At 43.2% G+C, this 20161-nt stretch overlaps 1 protein-coding gene across 1 annotated transcript; it reads right to left on the bottom strand.

The window, feature by feature from the left end:
• Positions 1 to 1866: 1866 nt before the first annotated feature.
• slc5a5 (solute carrier family 5 member 5) lies at positions 1867 to 18637 on the bottom strand (the record flags this gene model as incomplete). Its single annotated transcript, XM_079505564.1, has 15 exons — positions 1867 to 1998; positions 2777 to 2853; positions 4230 to 4327; positions 4970 to 5166; positions 6758 to 6844; positions 8188 to 8258; positions 9727 to 9839; positions 11080 to 11168; positions 12091 to 12220; positions 12922 to 13062; positions 14399 to 14553; positions 15161 to 15228; positions 15522 to 15573; positions 17405 to 17470; positions 18266 to 18637. 15 exons carry the CDS (start codon positions 18635 to 18637, stop codon positions 1867 to 1869), a joined length of 1848 nt encoding a protein of 615 aa, XP_079361690.1.
• Between the last annotated feature and the right edge of the window lie 1524 nt (positions 18638 to 20161).

Raw genomic sequence — 20161 nt, forward strand, 5'->3', positions numbered from 1 at the left:
ACATGAGCTGTAGGCATTACATTTAGTGTTATAAAATAGCTGAAGTACAAGCTTGTGAGCTTGTAGATCGGCTATTTTCACATTAGCCAATTTGGTATTAAAAAGATACCGTGTACAGGTACAGTGGATGTAGGTTTGTTTACTCTTGAGTGAGAAATTAATATTGCATATTATGCAATTATCTGGGGACCCCCACACACACACACAGTTTTGGAACCACTTGTTATATAGAGCACCAAGTCTGATGTAATTTACACATCCTACCTGGGTCCCGTCAAATAAGAACTGTGTTCCATGAACCATGTGACCAGGCTGTTTTCTACCCCCTCAATGTCGTAACTGTCTTACTCTATGGCTCTGATTTTCCATAGAAAAAGTACTTCCGTGGTGTGAACCAGGGGATGAACCGAGTGACGTCAGGAGTCAACTTCGGTACTCTATTCACTATTGGCTCCATCCGCCAGGTGCATGGGGGCATATAAACCACGTTGTAGCCGGTAATTCCCCATCTCTGTCCTCGCTTTCTAGTCTCACTCTACCATCCTGCATACAATAACGCAGAAATAATAATAAAAGATGAACCATTATTGATCCCCATGGGGAAATATAGGCATAGCAGCAACAGCAGTAAGCATAAAACACAGGATGGGTAGAAGAAGACACCACAATTAAAAATAATACATGTTTTGAGTGCTGCCTACGTGTTCTGTTCTGTTGAAGCATGCAGTCACTGCACTGTGTGCTACGTGCTGAAATAATTGTCCCCCAATCCTGATGAAAACACTAGGCAAAAATAAAGATAACAAAACATACCAAAAATAGAGGAAATCTCCAAGCATCGTGTCGCGTTGTTTGAGCTTGTTTGAGTTTCTATTGGGAATATTTTGGAAATAGGGCTTACATGTATTGACAATTTCGTCAACAGATATAAACTAGACTAAAATGTTAGGAAGGGACAAGTGTACACGAGATCCAGTATGAGTCATTTTACACTTGGTTGCATGCTGAAAATAGCACTTGTTAGCGGTTAGTGGTTGAGTATCCCATTTGGGGTGTTTGAAGATACAGATAGATAAGAATAACGATACAATTTAAATATAATAAGCTGTGCTTAGTGTCTGACACTAGACAGCTGCACATAGTCTGATTGAGTTAAATGCTGTATTCTATATCAAGTATAAAGTACAACTATCACCAGTGAATATACATAATATAGTCGATAGCTGTATCTGCTTTAATTGATAGCAGACTAATCAACAGTGAATATGAGACTGATATGTATACTACAGTGTCAGTCCGCCTTCAACCATGGGTATATGGATACCATATACCAGTCTCATCAACAATGAATGTGTGAGTGAATAAAAGTGAGTCTGTTAATAGTTATCCTCAAAAGGCATGATCTGTCATGGTTTTGTAGTGTGCATGTGCAAGTGTGCCAGAGACGAGCAGGAATATAGTCCTAAAGAACAGAACAGATTCAACAGAACATATATGGAATGTTAAATGCCCAGAAGATTGATTAAAAACAAAACGAGCCCACCGCACACCTGCTTGAAGTACAGGTGTGTGCGTGAACGAACATACCATAATGCATTCCTTTTTTTTCAAGAGCCTTTGATCACGAAGGCACCCCGAGATAACATCCACAATTATTTCATTACAGACTGTATGTCCCTTGGCAAAAGGTGAAAGAACGTCTCCAATTCTACCATTTTATCAAGACTTTACTGAGAAAAGAATTTGTCCCAAATTGTACCTGATCTCACTCTAAAATGGCACTTACTTCTTGGTACAGGAATATATACCACAGACTATAACCATCACTAGACATTTGGTGAATAATTTTCAGGCGATGGCTGTAGATTACAATAAGCGTCTTAACTTGGAGGTCTCCGGTAGGTGTGACGCAAAATCCTTTGATTCCTTTTCATTTGCATTGACTTGTTGCATCTTGTTCAGAGGTACAGTCTGTGTACTGTCCACCCCAAGGTCTCCCTGCAAAACAGACCAGAAATACACATTTTAGTGATAATTAAATAAAACTAGAATCTCGCGGGCCTTTGGCACGCTCATCCTAGCGTCACACGTCGCAAATAGGAAGAAGGCAATAGCGGGAGGGCGATATTGTTTTCTTTTTTCTTTACTTGGAAGAGCAAACATTGCAACCCATGATGTTTTCATATACCCAGTTGCTTGGAAAGTGCAAACTTGGCAACCTGGCTGAGTGGCCCTATCTTTAGTTTTGCTTGTTTTTATTTGCGTATAAAAGCAAGCATGGCAAGTGGCAATGTTTCTATATACCTATATAAGTTGCTTTCATCCAAGCAAATGTGGAAACCTAGCGGGAATACTGTACTGTACTGTATTATACATACATTTTACATGAGCTTCCGCAGCACAGCGGAGCAGGTGGGTACACGGACACTGACAAACACTTGGCTGCATCGTGGCACTTTTAAGCCTCAGTGTCATGCCATATCGATGAGCCACATTGAGTTTCTGAATGCTGCTCTTTCTGTAGAGCCACCACAAGTGGGCAGAATTATACATAGATCCAATGCTGATCCTGATTTTTGATGTCGAAGTACCCTGAACAAGGCACTTAACCACTAACTGCTTCCTTGGTGCTCCTGGTGCTGTATTAATGGTGCCCACTGCTCATAATAATTAGGATGGGTAAATGCAGAGGACAAATTTCACATACTAAGTGCAAACTAGTGGGTACCATATTATTTGATATTGTTATTATTCGTATTAGTATTATTACAGATACCTCCTGACTGTCCAGTTTCACTTCGTGAAGGTCCCACCACAACAGCCCAGGTCCGATAGTGTTTCTCTTTGTTGCCCCTGTGATTACCAAAACATAAATAAAAACATAAAAAAACTGATTTGGAAATATGAGGCTTGATAAGAGTAAGGATTTCTGTCACAGTTAGTCAAGGTTGATGGGTTCTTAGCTGACAGAAAAGTTGGTGTTATTTATTTTATTGTATTTACTTCCAATTGATTTCCACATCAATACGTTGATATATGATAAATAAATGCAAATATGAACGAAAAACACACTTCTCCATAATTCAAAAAAGCATTTCATAGAATAATCACTAAGACATTTGACTGTCGCAGGCTTATACTGCACTGTTCACTTTTATTTTGTCCTCAATTTTGAGGAGGATCTAAGAACAAGAATTACAATTTACAATTTAGGCATTTAGCAGACGCTCTTAATCCAGAGCGATTTACATTAGGCAAGAACAAAAGCATGGGAATACATCACATATATAAAATGCATTTATCATGAAACATGCGTAAGCTAAGAACGTAACTAGAACATATCTATATAATGACACTATACATATAAACTATACATATATACTATACTATGCTATACATATGTACTATGATGTGCTATGACTACATACAATGCAATTATTCTGCTGTCTACATGACATGCTATAAGTCTGTTTCAAATGCTATCTAAGTCTAAAAGTGCTATCTAAGGGGGTAGGATAAGTGCTATGGGCCATGATGGAGTCTGAAAAGGTGGGTCTTCAGACTACGGCGGAAGATTGGGAGTGATGCTGCAGTTCTGATTGCAACGGGGAGTGCATTCCACAATTTTGGGGCCAGAAGGGAGAAGAGTTTGGGACGTGTGGAGCGTTGTCCCGGCGTTTTTAGTGAGGGTACTTCCAGCTTTCCTGCGTTGGCTGATCTGAGTGCGCGGGAGGGTTTGTAGGGTTCAATCATGCTCGCAAGATATGGGGGAGCCATACCTTTGGTTGCTTTGAATGCCAGCATCAGAGTTTTGTATTGTGTGCGGGCAGCGACCGGGAGCCAGTGCAGGGAGCGGAGCAGGGGGGAGACATGTGAGAATTTTGGCTGGTTGAAGACCAAACGAGCTGCGGCATTTTGGATCAGTTGGAGAGGCTTAAGTGCACATGCCGGTAGGCCAGTAAGGAGCGAATTACAATGGTCAAGTTTTGACAAGACGGTTTTGAGGAACGGTCTAATTCGTCGTATGTTATAGAGTGTGAACCTACAGGATCGAGTGACAGCTGTGATGTGAGTTTTAAACGAGAGCTGACTGTCCAGGACAACACCAAGGTTCCTGGCTGTTGGGACAGACGTTACCAGGGCGTTGTCTACGGAAATAATGTCATTGCCTGCAATGTTGCCACAGCTGTATTGCAGCCAGGTGCAACAAATCAGAGAAATCTTCTCACCTGTTGCGTAGCTCACCAAGACCCCGACCAGTATCACTGTACCGGTCGCCACCGCCCCAAAGTAGAGGTAGGACATGGAGTAGAAGTCATGTACACCCCTGGTTCAGGAAAGAGTTATGCACACATAACATCATTATGTTATGAATCAGTTTGTGATCAATCATTCCATTTATCATTTTCCATTACTTTTTATTACTTCTATTTCAGTAACTACTAACTGGCATGCACAATGTACAGTACAATGAACTGTTGCTTTTACTCTTGCACTTCCCATTTTCAACCTATCTTCATATAATTGGTCGTCACTAATGCTCATTATAATATGGTACACATTTGTATCTATAGGTCTGTGTCTGAGAGGGAGGCTGTGAAGGCTGTGAAGTTCAGAAACCCACCTACCAGCGACGTCATCATTAGACATTAGGCAAACAAGATTTATTATATTTCGATGTTTATTAACCGGAGAATGGCTTCCATTATAGCATGCTAACTTTCCAGGAATAGGAAGCCTGCCGTTTCTATTAGCTTGGATTCCCCATCAATGATTTCACTGGTAGCCAGTGGTATAGGTTTGGTACTTTAAGTACATTTAGCTGCCAATACATTTGCACAACACATTTTTGAATACTGAACTTGGACTTGTTCTACAATAGGGTATTGATACTTTTACTTAACCAAAACAGTATGAGTACGTCTTCCATCACATGTCAGTCAGTACATGTAAGAGGAATGTGGCTCACCCATGGAGACCCGTGTCCTGCTGCTCAATATGGACACCCAGCCGCGTGTGCACGTTGACGGTGCTGTTGCTATCCGGACACGTGGCTGTGGGGCTGGGCAGGACTCCCATGGTTTCTGCACTTGGCGGATAAAGCGTCGAGCCGATGGCCAGCCACACCGAGATGCCGAACCCCGCCATTACACCTGCAAACACGCCCTAGAAGTCAGGCAGGAGGGACACAAGGATGAACTAGGTTTGATCAATGAACCTATTAGGCTCGTTCTAAAAATGTCTTTTAATAAATCCCCCATGTTGCTATTCCTATCAGTGGTGCTCAATCTTTTCATATCAAGGAGGACCACCCAAAACTATATGTACAGTGTGTACAGTATATGTACCGTTGGTCAGGTCAGTCGGTCAGGTCTATGATACATCCATCACTTCTACCATCACTCCTCTCAACCTGACCCCCCATATTTGACCCCACCACACTGACAAGCACTTTGAATGTAGGAGAAGCATTATTACATTTTGTTGTTTGTTAGACTAGTTCCACAGGTAATTATTGTGAAAATAGCTACAAGCGCCTTGTAATGTGAGGTGTTGTGAGCTTATGAGGCGTTGTGAGACTATTTTGCTTTTTTGGGGGGTGCTAGCCCCTCCTATGTCCAGCTTTGAGGGATTATCGTAACACAAACATTGAATACCATTGATAATGAATAGCCAGCTTTGAGTGTTTGTGCAAACACAAACATTGAATGTCATTGACAATGAATGGCCAGTTTTGAGTGTTGCGTAAGCACAAACATTGAAGACGAAGGTGAGGACGCAAATTGTGATTGGCCGGAATGAGATGATGTATGATCATGATGTATGATGATAAGAGCCACCACTTTTAAACCTATCTTCATATAATTGCTCCTCACTAATGTTCAAGATAAAATTGTCTTGTCTCATAGGAGGGCTGTATAGGCAGTTCTGACACCCGTCCACCAGTGACATCATCGATGGGGAATCCAAGCTAATAGAAACGGCAGGCTTTCTATTCCTGAAAAGTTGCAATGCAAAAATGGAAGCCATCGTTCTCACGACAATAAAAATCTAAATATTGTTTAAAAAAATATTGTTTAAAAAAAATCTGCCTAACGATGATGTCACTGGTGGATGGGTTTATGAACTGCCCATGGCCCTCCTATGAGACTAAAATGAGAGAGAAGAAAAATGGTGCTATTACTGAGGACCAATTATATGAAGATAGGTTGAAAAGTGGTGAAGTGGTCCCATTTTTGAGTGGTGCAACCACTCCTATAGACAGCTATGTGTGTGGCTGTGTCCCTGGGTCTGTCCCTGTGTCCCTGTGTCCCTGGCTGTGTCCGAGCACGAAAATAGCGTTATAGCGTTTGTTCACCACCAAGTGTCACTGTTGCACAGCCTAATTAACACACAGACACAGGCCAGGGAGGAGGGCTTTTACAGTACAGTACAGTACAGTACAGTACAGTACAGTACAGTACAGTACAGTACAGTACAGTACAGTACAGTACAGTACAGTACAGTACCACTCACTTCAGACGGGTCAAAGTTTCTTATATTATTTGATCATCTGGGGACCCCCCAAAAATATCCACAGAACCACTGCACTTCCACTGAAGGGGAACAGAAACGCGGGACTGCAGTTATGATAACACACAGCCGATTGCAGCCTGCTTTACTGTCGCACATACCGCACGCCATTTGGGATGGCGTCACAAGAGGCTCAGCTTGCTTGAAATAAAATGCAAGATAAAGTACAGCCACTATCACTCACCGGCCTGTTGGTAGCTGGGACAAACATCCCCAGGATGAAAGCACCCAGCAGCGGTCCGCTAACAACACCCATTACTGTGAAAGATCCCTGTGAGGAGGAAAGCACACACACCAGTCAACTAGTTAGTCACTTATCTGACATACATGATTGATGACACATAGATCAACACACTCATCAACTCAGAAGTCAGAGCAAGACCACATTAACCCCCCTGGCATTCCTATTTATTTTTAATATATATACATCTAGTTCACAACGTGTTGTGAGCTTGTAGATAGCCATTTAACCCATTTAGACCTGAGGACGATTCTACAAATCCTGAAAAACCCATGTTTCTATGTCAGTCGTTCTCAAACTATTTCATATCAAGGAGCCCCAGAATTATCTGTATTTGGCCGCGGACCCCAATCTCAACATATGTTGTTCCAGGGACAACCCCGGAAGCAAAGGTTTGAGTTAAAAAAGTTTGCTCTGAAAGAATATATATTCCAAGATATGCGCCACATTTTTAAGATTTTTCAAAAAATAGCAGATCTACAAGCTTGTAGCGCGGCACCGAGTGCCGCGCTAATAACTTGTAGATCTGCTATTTTTCAATAGCTAAAGTATGACATAATGCTTAAAACACCAAAAGGGGTACATATAGCAACATATTAAAAAAATTATAATAATAAAATTAAAATAAATGGGTTAACATGAACATGTTAGGCTAGTAAGCAAACAGATCTACAGCCCAGGAGAGATAATTGCAACGATATCCAAACTACCATAAAGAAGGTGCCGCTACTAGTGATGCCTGCATATTATCTTTACTGACATCTAAAGAGTAAGGGAGTAATAAGGGAGACCACCTCCATCCACTGCACATGTTCGAGTGTACTGTATACAGTAGTCTACCGTATATTTTGACCTGAGATTAGATTCTAAAAATGTCTTCTACATCTTGACAGTTTTCTGAAAAAGCTATGTTTCTATGTCAGTCGTTCTTCATTTTTCAAAAATAGCAGACCTACAAGCTCGTAGCGTGCCACTCGGTGGCGCGCTATGAGCTTGTAGATCTGCTATTTTTCAATAGCTAAAGCATAACATAATGCTAACACCAAAAGGGGTTCCCGCCCAAAATGGGTTAACAAACTACCACAGCGGTTCTCAAACGTTCAAAACGGACCCCCATCTGGAAATGTTACTTGCCAGGGACCCCCCCCCCCCCCGCCCAGAAGAGAAGATGTATGTTAAAAGAAATTCCAGACATTTTCGATATTCTTTTTTACCATTTAAAAAAAAAATCAGATGTGCAATTTTTGAATAGCCAACATATTCATGGATACCCCCTGGGTACCACTTTGAGAACCAATGCTTTACTATTGACTGCTTAAAATAACTGCCAGAATTGTGCCTTATATAGTGTTGCCCTCCAGCAGTGTGAATACCTGTAGAACGCCCCAGTCCAGTAAGGAGGAGAGAGCAGCCACGGTGATGCAACCAACACCATACATGAAGGCTGCAGGGACATGAACACATGGAACAGTCAGGAGGTGAATACTATAGACATATAAAGGTGGACGCCCTTCCCGAGATTCCTTGCGAAGCCCTGCGGAAGCATGATCGCGCGTCATGTTCGGGTCTGTAAGTCCCGGAAAAGATGCGCTGTGATTGGCCAGTAATCACTTGAGTGGCAGCGTGTCTTCCACACTTCCAGTGTATTTCCTCCCCCAGTGTAAATTATTCCGCCTCTCCTTCAACACACATGGCTCCAACGAACTGCAGCGGCCAATGAGGCATCTGGTTTTTTATATCTATGGTGAATACCACCACAGACCACACCACCTATTAGTACAGCTACAAACTCCAGTAGTGGGCCATGTTAAATGTAAACAGAAGTATTAGTCCATACTGTATAACAGACAGCAGACATATATATCGTCTCTGTCAGGTGGGAATTATTGGTGTACAGTACAGTACAGTACAGTACAGTACAGTACAGTACAGTACAGTACAGTACAGTACAGTACAGTACAGTACAGTACAGTACAACAGTACAGTACAGTACAGTACAGTACAGTACAGTACAGTACAGTACAGTACAGTACAGTACAGTACAGTACCTCAAATATCAAACCCTTAGATCTCCATATATGGAGCTGACCTCACATTCCATATGTTGATCCTTCCCCATCCTTCCTCTTCGATGTCTCCCTTTTGACTGATACCTGTCCATTTAAACTCTAGACGGGCCTGCCCCAAAGTAATTAGTGCAGCCGCTCCCGGCAGCCGGCGAAAACTATAGAGTTCTCAACAGGCCCGAAGATTAAGGCCCGGCCCTACCTGGGCCCTCATCAAACTATACTGTACACTCAAGACACTGCCCCTGCAGGCACACTAGAGTTTTCATCAGGCCCAAAAATGAAGGCCTGGCCCTAACTGGGCCCTCATCAAACCCTGTACACTCAATACATGTCCCCGCTGTCACACTAGAGTTATCATCAGGCCCACAAATTAAGGCCTGGCCCTAACTGGGCCCTCATCAAACCCTGTACAATCAAGACACTGCCCCCACTGCCACCCTTAGATCTCCATATACGGAGCTGACCTGTTCTGACATTCCATATGTTGATCTGACCACATCAAACCCTGTACACTCAAGCCACGCTCCATATATGTCCAGTACAGAATTCATTCCATATGTTGATCTGACCCCCCCATGCCAAAGCGCCAGCGCTCGCCCAGCAGTCTGCCGTCACCCAGGCGGATGTGTGAACGCGACCTCGCCCTTTAGGGCCCTCAGGCATCTTACTGGTATAATTGGTATGGTACAGTATACATTTTTTCTGTTATGAAAAACAAAAAGGAGGGGAAAAAAAGTCTAAAAGACAAAAAGAAACCCTCAAAACAAAAATGTCCACCACAAGCGGCAGCATATGTCGATGGGTCTGACCCCTGACCCCTAGTGAAGACTCATGTTGACCTACAGAGTGCTTTGGAGATGAGAATCATTCGCTTCTGGGATAAGTTGGGATAGTTGGGCTTCAGAAGGTCCTCCATGGTAACGGCTGCCATTGCATTGATGCTTGTTGATGCCGTGCTGAAAAACAAAAACCAAACCCAAAACTAGGTTCACAGCTTTCAAAGTTCACAGAACAGTCACTCTACCTATGGAACCCCTTTTAAGCTTTGCACGTTTAGGTTTTAAAGCTGCAATCTGGAACACATTTTAGCGTACACAAACGTAACGTAACCAAATTGAACCCTTACTGCTGATTTGTACTTGGTTACACACAGTGTCACACACCGGAATAAGCTGTTCTACAAGCTCACAACACGTCTAAAGTGTCCATTTGCACACTTTCAGAGTTAGATTGGGGACTTTTCTATGTAGGAGGGATATACAGATTGATACCTTAATCACCTTAAACATCACTATGTAACTTTCCTCTTCTACCCCACACAGTTTCCTGCACAGGTGTTGAAAGTTTTAGCATTGAGCTAATAGAGCATGCCTGCTTCCTCAGGGGATACATTGAATCTTGACCATCAGAACGCAATTTGTGTCAGATCCTGTGTCTATACATAGGTGAGACATGACCTTTGACATGATCTAAATATCTCAATTAACTTCAGCGCCACCTGGTGGACACCAGTTTTGGTCCTGGGTGCCACCGAAGTAGCCTGGCTAATAAGCCAGACTCAAATCACACTGTCGTGTGGTATTTGAGTCTGGAGATGCTGTGTATGGATCTTGTTTCCCGGGGGGCGGGTTCAAACATTTTCTCTTTGACACAATTGGTCAGAGCTACTGTCAGTCAAAGGTCTCAAGCATTGAACGTCACTGTACCAAAGCCCGCCCATATTGCATACCGTGTCCCGATTGGCCACACCAGTTCTCTGGTGTAGGAAATGGGCGTACAATTGAGCCTCTCCAGACCGTAATCCGCCGGCAGGCCATTTTTTTTTGCCAACGGCTGATTCGGTCTGGCTTATTAGCCAGGCTACCACCGAAGCCCATTATAAATAAAAGAAAGAAAATGTAATTCTATTGTGCATGTCATGTGCATGTCATCACCTGCACACCAGATTAGAGGAATTTTCAAAATATGGAAAAAATAAATAAAATAAAAATGAATATATATATATATATTTTTTTTTAACTCGTCTTGTCGTCCCTGGCAATCAGTGCATAATTAGATTCAGCTCGTATTAACGTCCCTGGCACTTAAACAGTTTTAAAGAACAGGGAGACAAAATACATCCACCCCAATTGTATAAGTTATAGGCCTATACTATTAACATACTCTGTGTTGTACGAGTGGAGTGAAATACTGTACCTCAGGGTGCCGCTGTACGCACAGGCCAGGAAAAGACCCGGGAAGCCTGGGTGGTTTTGGAATATGTCCAGCACAAAGTAGGGCATGTACTTCAAGACAACACAAAAGAGTATAACATGAATTTGAAATATTCATACTCGTATCTCTTGATTTCACGTGATCGTTATGTTAAATGTTCTTTGGAGGGTCATTTGGTGGCAAGAATGTCCCTATTCTGGGCAGGTCATCATAATAGGTTTGTGAAAATGGCAGATCTGTAAGCTCACAATGCCATGTCGAATAACAAGAGATTTGGTGTAGAGGGGGGAAAAGGAAGGGACCCAGTATAGAGCCCTGGGGGACCCCATGTTACTAAGGTATAGAGGGCGCATGCATAAAGTGAATGGCAATATGAGTGGCAAATTGAGTTTAACGTCGTTTAACGTTGTTTAATGCAATCATATTGGACTTTTCTGTTTGGATGTATGGGCTGTCAAGGCCAGAAAGTCGTTTTTTTGCAACTCAGTACGTGTTCCCGCATAACTTCCTGGTTTGATGATGATGTCACGCACATACCCTCTATAGGGTTCATGGGGTTAAAAGTCGTCACCGGATCACTGGATGAGAAACAATGCTGTCACAATTATTGTAGCAAAAATAATTGCGATTAAAGATTTAATGGTGATAATCGAAATTTGCTTACAAATTTGAATGCCACTTTTGTTAACCACTTTTTTGGCATAGGCCTACCACGTTTGCCAAAAATAGCCGATCTACAAGCTCATACAATTGTTTGTGTAGAGTGAAATAAGACAAAAGTATAGTGGGTTTACTTTAAGTGGCACTGAATTTGCAGCTCAACCAAAGTCATCCTAGTGTATAACAGGGGACAATTTCACAATAAATTAAAATCTCTGGCGATGCGATTATTGTGAGGGTTTTCATTTTTTTTATCTCGATAATAACGATTATCGTCCCATCCCTAGCTCTAACCCTAACAATGCTATTGCCAGTGGTGCTCCTCTTGTCTACCTGATCAGGAGACGAGATCTTCCCAGACGTCAGGGGATCACAGTCGACGTAGTAGGCATACATGACGATGCCACAGATGGCTGCGCTGCTCACAATGCAACACAGGCCCACTTGGTTGACAAACAGCGCCCTGCAAACACACACAAGTCCCATCTGTTGTAGAACATCTGAGATTTACAGAAACGCGTCCATGTGTAGCATTACGCGGAAGTGGGGATTGAACCCGGGGCTCCCACTCGATAGACCAACACGCAACCTGTCGTGCCAACAGGGCTGAGCCCGATTGGCAGGGCTGTTGCGGGCTGGGTCTTGGCTGGGGGCTACAATACCATTGAGGGACATGAGGGACATCGTGTCCCTCATGTGAGTGAGAAGCGCAAGGACGCACTCCAAAGACTGGGGGGGGGGGGGGGGGGGGGGGATTGTAGCCCCCAGGGATCTCCATGTATGGGCTTAATATTGATGACATCAGGGCTTAATATTGATGATGTCACGTGATGTCACATGCTCCATCCCTGATGATGTCACGTGATGTCACGCACCCGACCAAAACACTAACTGACGGGAAATGAACGATTCCATAGTTCTCTGCGACCTTCGGTCGCAACTACTACTACTGCTATACTACTACTACTACTATTGTATTGTATTGTATTGTATTGTATTGTATTGTATTGTATTGTATTGTATTGTATTGTATTGTATTGTATTGTATTGTATTGAACCTTGAAGGCACCAGAGGGCATACGACCGAAGGGGATGGAGGAGCCTCATCAATGGCCATCAATGTTCCTCAGGGAATTTAAAAGTAGTTGAAGGCAGTAAACTGACCACTTGGCCTGTCGCTCTGTCTTGCAGGAGATGTAGCGTTGGACCTGAGCCTGGTTGACTCCGTACATGGACAGCCACACCAGTGTCCCGCCGATGTTCAGACTCCAGAAGGTGTAGCGCCGATGCGGGTTCATGTCAAAGCTGGTGGACAAAGTTCAAGCAATTATTCAACTGCCATTATTCTTTATTTGAAGAGTATATAACATGGTTCAAACTAAGATTACAACATAAGCCAAAGAGGCATTTAAAACACTTTTGATGAGGGGTTGTGGTCATCATCATTACACCGACGACGATGGCTAGTTTAGCTTAAACGTCTGTATTCTTGTTATATATATTTTTTGAGTGGTGCAAACCACTCCAACAACCAGCTTTGTCTGTTTGTGTCTATGTATGTGTGTACCTGTACGTGTGTGTACCTGTACGTGGGACCCAAAAAAAATGAGCATGGTTACTATGGTCACTGACATTACGTCAGACCACAGCTGATCAGGCTATATAAGACCTTGCACCACTCAGTTCACACGGGTGTGATTTTTATTTAAAGTGAACCTGCAACGTGTTCAATTAAATGGTAAACGGTGCATTTATACGGTATAGCGCCTTTATCCCAAGAACTTTACAATGTGCATTGCAGTCACCCATCACACACCAATGGCAGAGGAAACCTCTCTCTCTGCAAGGCCTGCTCATCGGGAGCAGTTAGGGTTCAAAGTCTTGCTCTCGACATAACCCAGGGATAGTGTGTGTGTGTGTGTGTGTGTGTGTGTGTGTGTGTGTGTGTGTGTGTGCGTGTGTGCGTGTGATTGCATGACATCATTAAATACAACAATCACAACATGATTGTTGTATTTTTGGAGTGGTGCAAACCACTCCAACAACTGGCTTTGTACCCCCGTGTTTGTTCGTACCAAAAAAACAAGCATGGTTGCTATGGTTAGCAACCAAAAAAACGAGCATGGTTGCTATGGTTAGTATGTGACGTCAGCGTACTTATGACACAGATGCTTTCCTGGTTCTAATGTACAGTAACTATAACAATAAATGTGTAGTGGCACCACTCAGTTCACACAGGTGTGATTTTTTATTTTATTTTTGAGTGGTGCAAACCACTCCAATAACCAGCTTTGTCTGTACCCGTGTCTGTACCTGTGTACCAGGTGTGTACCTGGTTGCTATGGTTAGTGTGTGACGTCACTGCACCACTCAGTTCACACGGGTGTGATTTTGTATTAACCGTTGCCCAGATTGAAAACTGACATCCGGGCAGTTATCACAACAAACACTAGTGCAATGTGAACAGTTTTTATAAACTGTGGTGTTTTTTATTTCCCCCCCGGCATTCCCCCCAACCCCCCCCCCCCCCACCCCCCCACCCCCACATACACACACACATTATTTCCTGAGTTTTGAACATACAAGGGTTTCCACCCGACAGCGACAATATGCATTGTAATAAAAGACAATGTTGTTATACTCATTGAAATTAATGCGTGATCCATTGATGGCGATCTCCAGGACCCTGGCAGGCCCGCCGGTCAGGACAGTGCCCTGCACGAAGATCGCCACGAATCCTGCCAGCATCACTGTGATCTGGAACACATCGGTCCAGATCACCGCCTTCATGCCACCCTGTTTTGAACATACAGATATTGTATTGTATTGAAGAAGTCAAATAAGCATGCATGCCACCCAGTGGGCTCACCCATCTGACCACTTAAGGCCTATTCATACTCCAGTTTCCGGTGATGAGGTGACCACTGCTATCACCAAATACTACAACATGACATCACTGAGCTGCAGTCAAGAGCTATAACCACCACCATCAAAACCACCGTTTTGATGGTGTATAGTAGTATGTATAGTAGGGGTGTGCTGAAATATCGATATGGCGATATATATCGATACGTCCTCCCGCGATAAATAATCGATATTGATTATTAAAATATCGAGATAAAAAAAAAGAAAAAACTTTTTTTTAATATCGTATCGTGAGGTACCCATATCGTCCCACCCCTAATGTATAGGCCTTTAGCCGCCCATGAACACTTCAGAGTTTCGAGTGGATTGCGTTGCTTGTCTTATCCCCTGTAATACGTGCAGACAGACAGCTAGCCAGGGAGAGGCACTTATTCGTGTAGAATATACAGTATATTTATTTACACATAAAACAAAAGCTGGAGTGCAATTGACAACATTGTTTTTTTTTCTCATATGAACCACAGACGGTCGTTCTCACCACAGTGGTGTAGACAGTACAAATGATCCCAGTAGAAAACAGTGAAAGCCACATGTTCAGGCCAGTAGCTGTAATCAAACAGAGAACGGAATAATTAGCTACACTTCATCATAGTTAGAATGTGGTACAGTAGTATCTATTGTTGTAGTATGTTTATTGTACAAGACCACTTCCTGTATTTGCAGACTATTTAGATGACGTTGATGTACTATATCTACTGTAATGTGTGCTATTGGTTGTTTAGCTATGTGATGAATAGAGGGTAAATACAGTGCTGGCGGACTGTAGTAGAATGTAGCCATGGCATTGCCATGACTCCAGCTCATAATCGTTATGACACCAGCTCATAATCCTACATTACCTTGGTTGAGAATCAAGGCTGGTGCATAGATTACTATTCCGGTATAGAGCAGCTGAGGAGAAAGAGATAGATTATTATATGATGAGATATCATCATCATACTATAATTCAGTCAATGTCTGTCTGTCTGAATGTCTGTCTGTCTGTCAGAAACACCGCCGTATCTCCTCACTGCCTGCACCAATCACTCCCACTTTTCACACAGGCATTGACCATAATAATATGGAGGTCTTAACGAAGCCCTTTTTTTGATTTTACACATTAATGATTAATAATGAATTTATTAGTGAATTAAAAATGCGAAAACGCACCCAGGGCGCAGTACCCCCTGCGGCCAATATCTCACAACGGGTAAGGGCCAGTACAGTATAAATGATTATTATCATGTGATAAATAAATATTTAGTTAGGTCAGTTAAAGATTGGAACGTGTACTCTAATGATGTAGTCAGTTACTGTATGTTCTGCTGATGATAACACACTGTACAGTAGCTATGTGGTACCATATATGCCATATATACCAATGACATCCCTTTTTCAAAGAGAGGGGAATGTTGTGACATTCCTGCAGCCATGTGGATCACAATTTAGTGTTTGTGTATTTGTGTGTGTGTGTGTGTGTGCATGCGTGCGTGCGTGCGTGAGTGCGTGCGTGGTATATAGTCCATATATTTGCAATATCTATGTCAATAATAATGTTCAACTACATTTCTGCCACTATGTGCTTATTTGATGGTTAGTGGGTGAAGACATGCATGTCTGATCTAGAGCAATCACCTCAGAGATTAGCGACTTTAAACAACGACGGATACGGCAGTCGGCTACGGCAACCGGAAATGGATCCGTGCTCGATACATAAACCTGCTCTCCGTCGCAGCCCTTTCTACTACGGGAGAACCTACACTTACACGTAGTGTCTACAACGCAATGTCATAACCATGTTTAGTGAAATTATAGCTGTCATACATTTACACCGATTGCTCCATCATCTCTCTTATGCTGTGTAATGTGTTGGCATGCTCTGAATGAAGAAATAACACTAATACCATATGTCACATTAACCATGTTTATTAAAACTGTTTTAGAATAACACAGATTGCTCCAGCACCTTCCTCTTTCCACTGCTGATCATGTTCAGCGCATGTAAGAATTAAGCAATATCGGCAAGTTAGACGGGGTGTTTTAAAAAAAATAAAAATAATAATGTGTTTATGTTTGACACATGCTGCATGGACGCGTCACCATGGCCACCAATGTCGCCGTCGCCGGAGGCTGTTTGCTTAACGATTTTGACAGCTACGGCGTGGGCGTCATAGCCGACGTACTTCCGCGTAGCGGAGCCGTCCTGAACACAGTCGTTGCTTAAAGTCCCTATCCACAGGCAGGCACCCCATTGTTCAAAATCCCTTTGAGGCTTGGTCATAAGTCTTGATAAGAGAACAGATGTCCTTCTGCAAGTCCCATCCTGCACCGGCTGACCAAACAAGTGGGTGCTATTCGCATTCTCTAAAGCCTGGGATAACGACACCTACTGTGACCTTTCGTGCGTATGCCCAAATATGTAAAATCACCCAGTCTGAAGTAACCCTGCTTGTATTCAACTCTGTCTATGCAAACGTATATCTTGTCATTGTAACTCTGAAATGACTAGTCTTGACTGGCCAGTGGCCACGTCCTGCGGTCAGTGGTATGGGGTCCTGAGCTCCTGCTCAGGGCCCACGGCGAAGCTCTCTCTGTCCTCGTTTCAACTCCGATGAGACCGTTATTTTCTCTCTGCCTTGGTTAGTATAGCTTAGAATGGTGTCTATATGCCATTTCTAATATACAACACGTGCGTGCGTGCGTGCGTGCGTGCGTGCGTGTGTGCGTGCGTGTTATGTCTTACCGTTGCGAGCAGGAACTGCATAGTACCGAGCAGCTGCATGCCTCTGCCAAACCTCAGCTTCAGATACTGTGATACAGGTACAGGAGACACACATGAAACGCTCGTCTCTCTGCACCCACAATATTCAACAGGTGCATCTTACATTCCTAAGTAGGTCATCTCCAGTACAATCCTCAGTGTTAATCTATCATTGGGCACCAAACCCGTAGGCACATTTTGTTAATATTCAAGTTCAGGCTAAACGTGACCGTCAAAGACTAATTTCCTGGGACCCAAACTAGTGAAAATAGCAGATCTACAAGCTCACAACGCGTCGCTTCGTGCCACATTGTGAGCTTGTAGATTGGCTATTTTCACTACTTTTTAAATGTTTTGAAATAATAAGAATTAAAAACAAAATGTAAATATAAATGTAAGAAGACATGCAACAGGGTTGTGTCTTCCAACCATGTGACTCCCATTGGAAATGCATTGAGGCGGCCATGACACACAGAAGAACACACAGGACACAAGTGTGTCATAGGCTGAGCTCAGACCTTTACTGCATTGCTGTATGCTTGTTGGATGAATGTTGTGTAGTGTCATGGCCGCCCCAATGCATTTCCAATGGAAGTCACATGGTTTGTAGTCCACATTTTGGACTACAAACTGTTGTATGGCTTTCGGCTGTGTTTCGACTGCGCCCCTCCCCCTCATACAACACAAATGTTGTGTCAAACCATGTGACTCCCATTGGAAATGCATTGGGGCGGCCATGACACTACACAACATTCATCCAACAAGCATACAGCAATGCAGTAAAGGTCTGAGTGAGGCCTTAGGTGTGAGATATAAGAGAACCACTTATATATATATCAGAACCTGGTTGGTGCTGCTGAGGCCCAGTCTGTAGAAGATGGGGAGGAACAGGAAGGCGGTCAGGATGGAGTTGAAGGTCTGACCGAGACACATGTAGAGGAACCTGCTGCCGTAGCGGAAGGACTCGGTGGGGACGCCCAGCACCTGGATGGCCGACATGAAGCTGGCGCAAAGCGACATTCCGACCGGCACGGCCGGCAGGCGCCGCCCGCCGGTGAAGAAGTCGTCGGCCTGCGTCGACGTCTTCTTCAGGGCCTGGAACAGGCCGATCAGCATGGAGCACAGGAGCATGGAGGCGAACACCGCGTAGTCCGCCAGGACGAAGATGGTTTTGAACTCGGAGGGCTCGTCGTCGTCCGGACGTCCTTCTTCCATTGTTTTTTTCTTATCTTGATGCCCCACTGCCTTGAACTGCCCTATAACAGAGAAAGAGCGATTGCTTACTGTTTTGGTGATATAATAAAGTAACATTTTCAACTTAACTTTGCAAAAAAACTTGTTCCAACATTTCTGCTAATTGTGCAATAGTGGTTAAACATACGCTTTAATGAGATACTAAGTACAGTATAAGAGAACGATGCCAGCACTCAACGTTATGTCCCTCAAGGGCCTCAAGTAGTCCTTTTATGTAATTTGGTCACTCAGTGCCTTCCTCAGCGTAGTGCTTACGCAGAAGAAGGCACTGAGCCGAAACGAGCCCGTTTGATTGTCTGTTTGCTTTTCCAGTGAAATAAAGTAGTACATTTGAGGGACACAAAACACGAGTGCTGGCATCGTTAGATTTATGGAGACGGAGTTTGTCTTATCGTTTATGTTTGACCGTAGTTGTGCACTCGCATTCCTTTCTAGTTTAATGAGAAACCAATCAGATCAAAGTCAACATTATGCATGTGTTCAAATGGACAATGACAACGCAGGAAAATGATTGATATAATCACAGTGAGGTAACAACTATGACTAGAAAAAGTGCCCTTCTGGGCACAGGTCTCCACCAGGAGGATAGAACTATGTGAGATGTTTGGCAAAAATGTTTAGGAGTGATATAAACATGTTTTTTTGTTTGTTTGTTTTTTGCAACAATTTTCTTCATTTTGTTGAGGAAATGCAGAGCCAGATCACTCAGGATAGAATTCTGGATGAGCAGGACATGTGCAGCATTTTGAACGAAACGGGCCACTCCTGAAAACTTTGGAAGGCAACGTTAGCCAATCAGTGTAGAATCTGAGAAATCCAACAGACTCGTCTTGATCACATGACTACAGAGATCATGTGTACCGATTTGCGTGAGATTTGGATGAAATCTGTGCGACTAACATAAGCAATGTGTTTAGCAGAAATCGGCCTCATGGTAGCACTATAACCGGCAGATGTGGAGGGATGCAGGGACAATGTTTTTCCATGGCCTCTAGGGAGTGCACATACATATGTTGTATACAGATTGATGCAGTTATAGCTAAAAACAGGAATTGGCCTGTTATAGCGCCACCATGAGGCTGATTTGGAAAAAAAATAGTGGCATGTCGTCCTCGGTCTAGTGGAAATGTGCGTGTATAATTTCACGGAAATTGCACACTGTGTTTGTGATTTGTGGCATTTTGTTCGAAACGGACCAATCATGTGAGCTTTGGAAGCCAATATTAGCCAATCAGGATGGAAGATGGGAAATGGTGCAGATCCGTGTTATCACATGACTATGAAGATAGTGTATACCGAATTGTGTGATGTATGGATAAAATGTGTACGAGTAATCTACAGAAATGGGTTTTGCCTAAATCAGCCTCATGGTGGCGCTATAACAGGCCGTTGAAGAATATTTGGGGCAGAGGTTCGTCGTAGGCATCCAGGGAGTGTGTGTGCAAAGTTTGGCATGGATCGGGCCAACGTTGGCGGAGATTAGCT

Source organism: Electrona antarctica (genome assembly GCF_951216825.1).
Source record: "Electrona antarctica genome assembly, chromosome: 7".
NCBI lineage: Eukaryota > Metazoa > Chordata > Actinopteri > Myctophiformes > Myctophidae > Electrona > Electrona antarctica.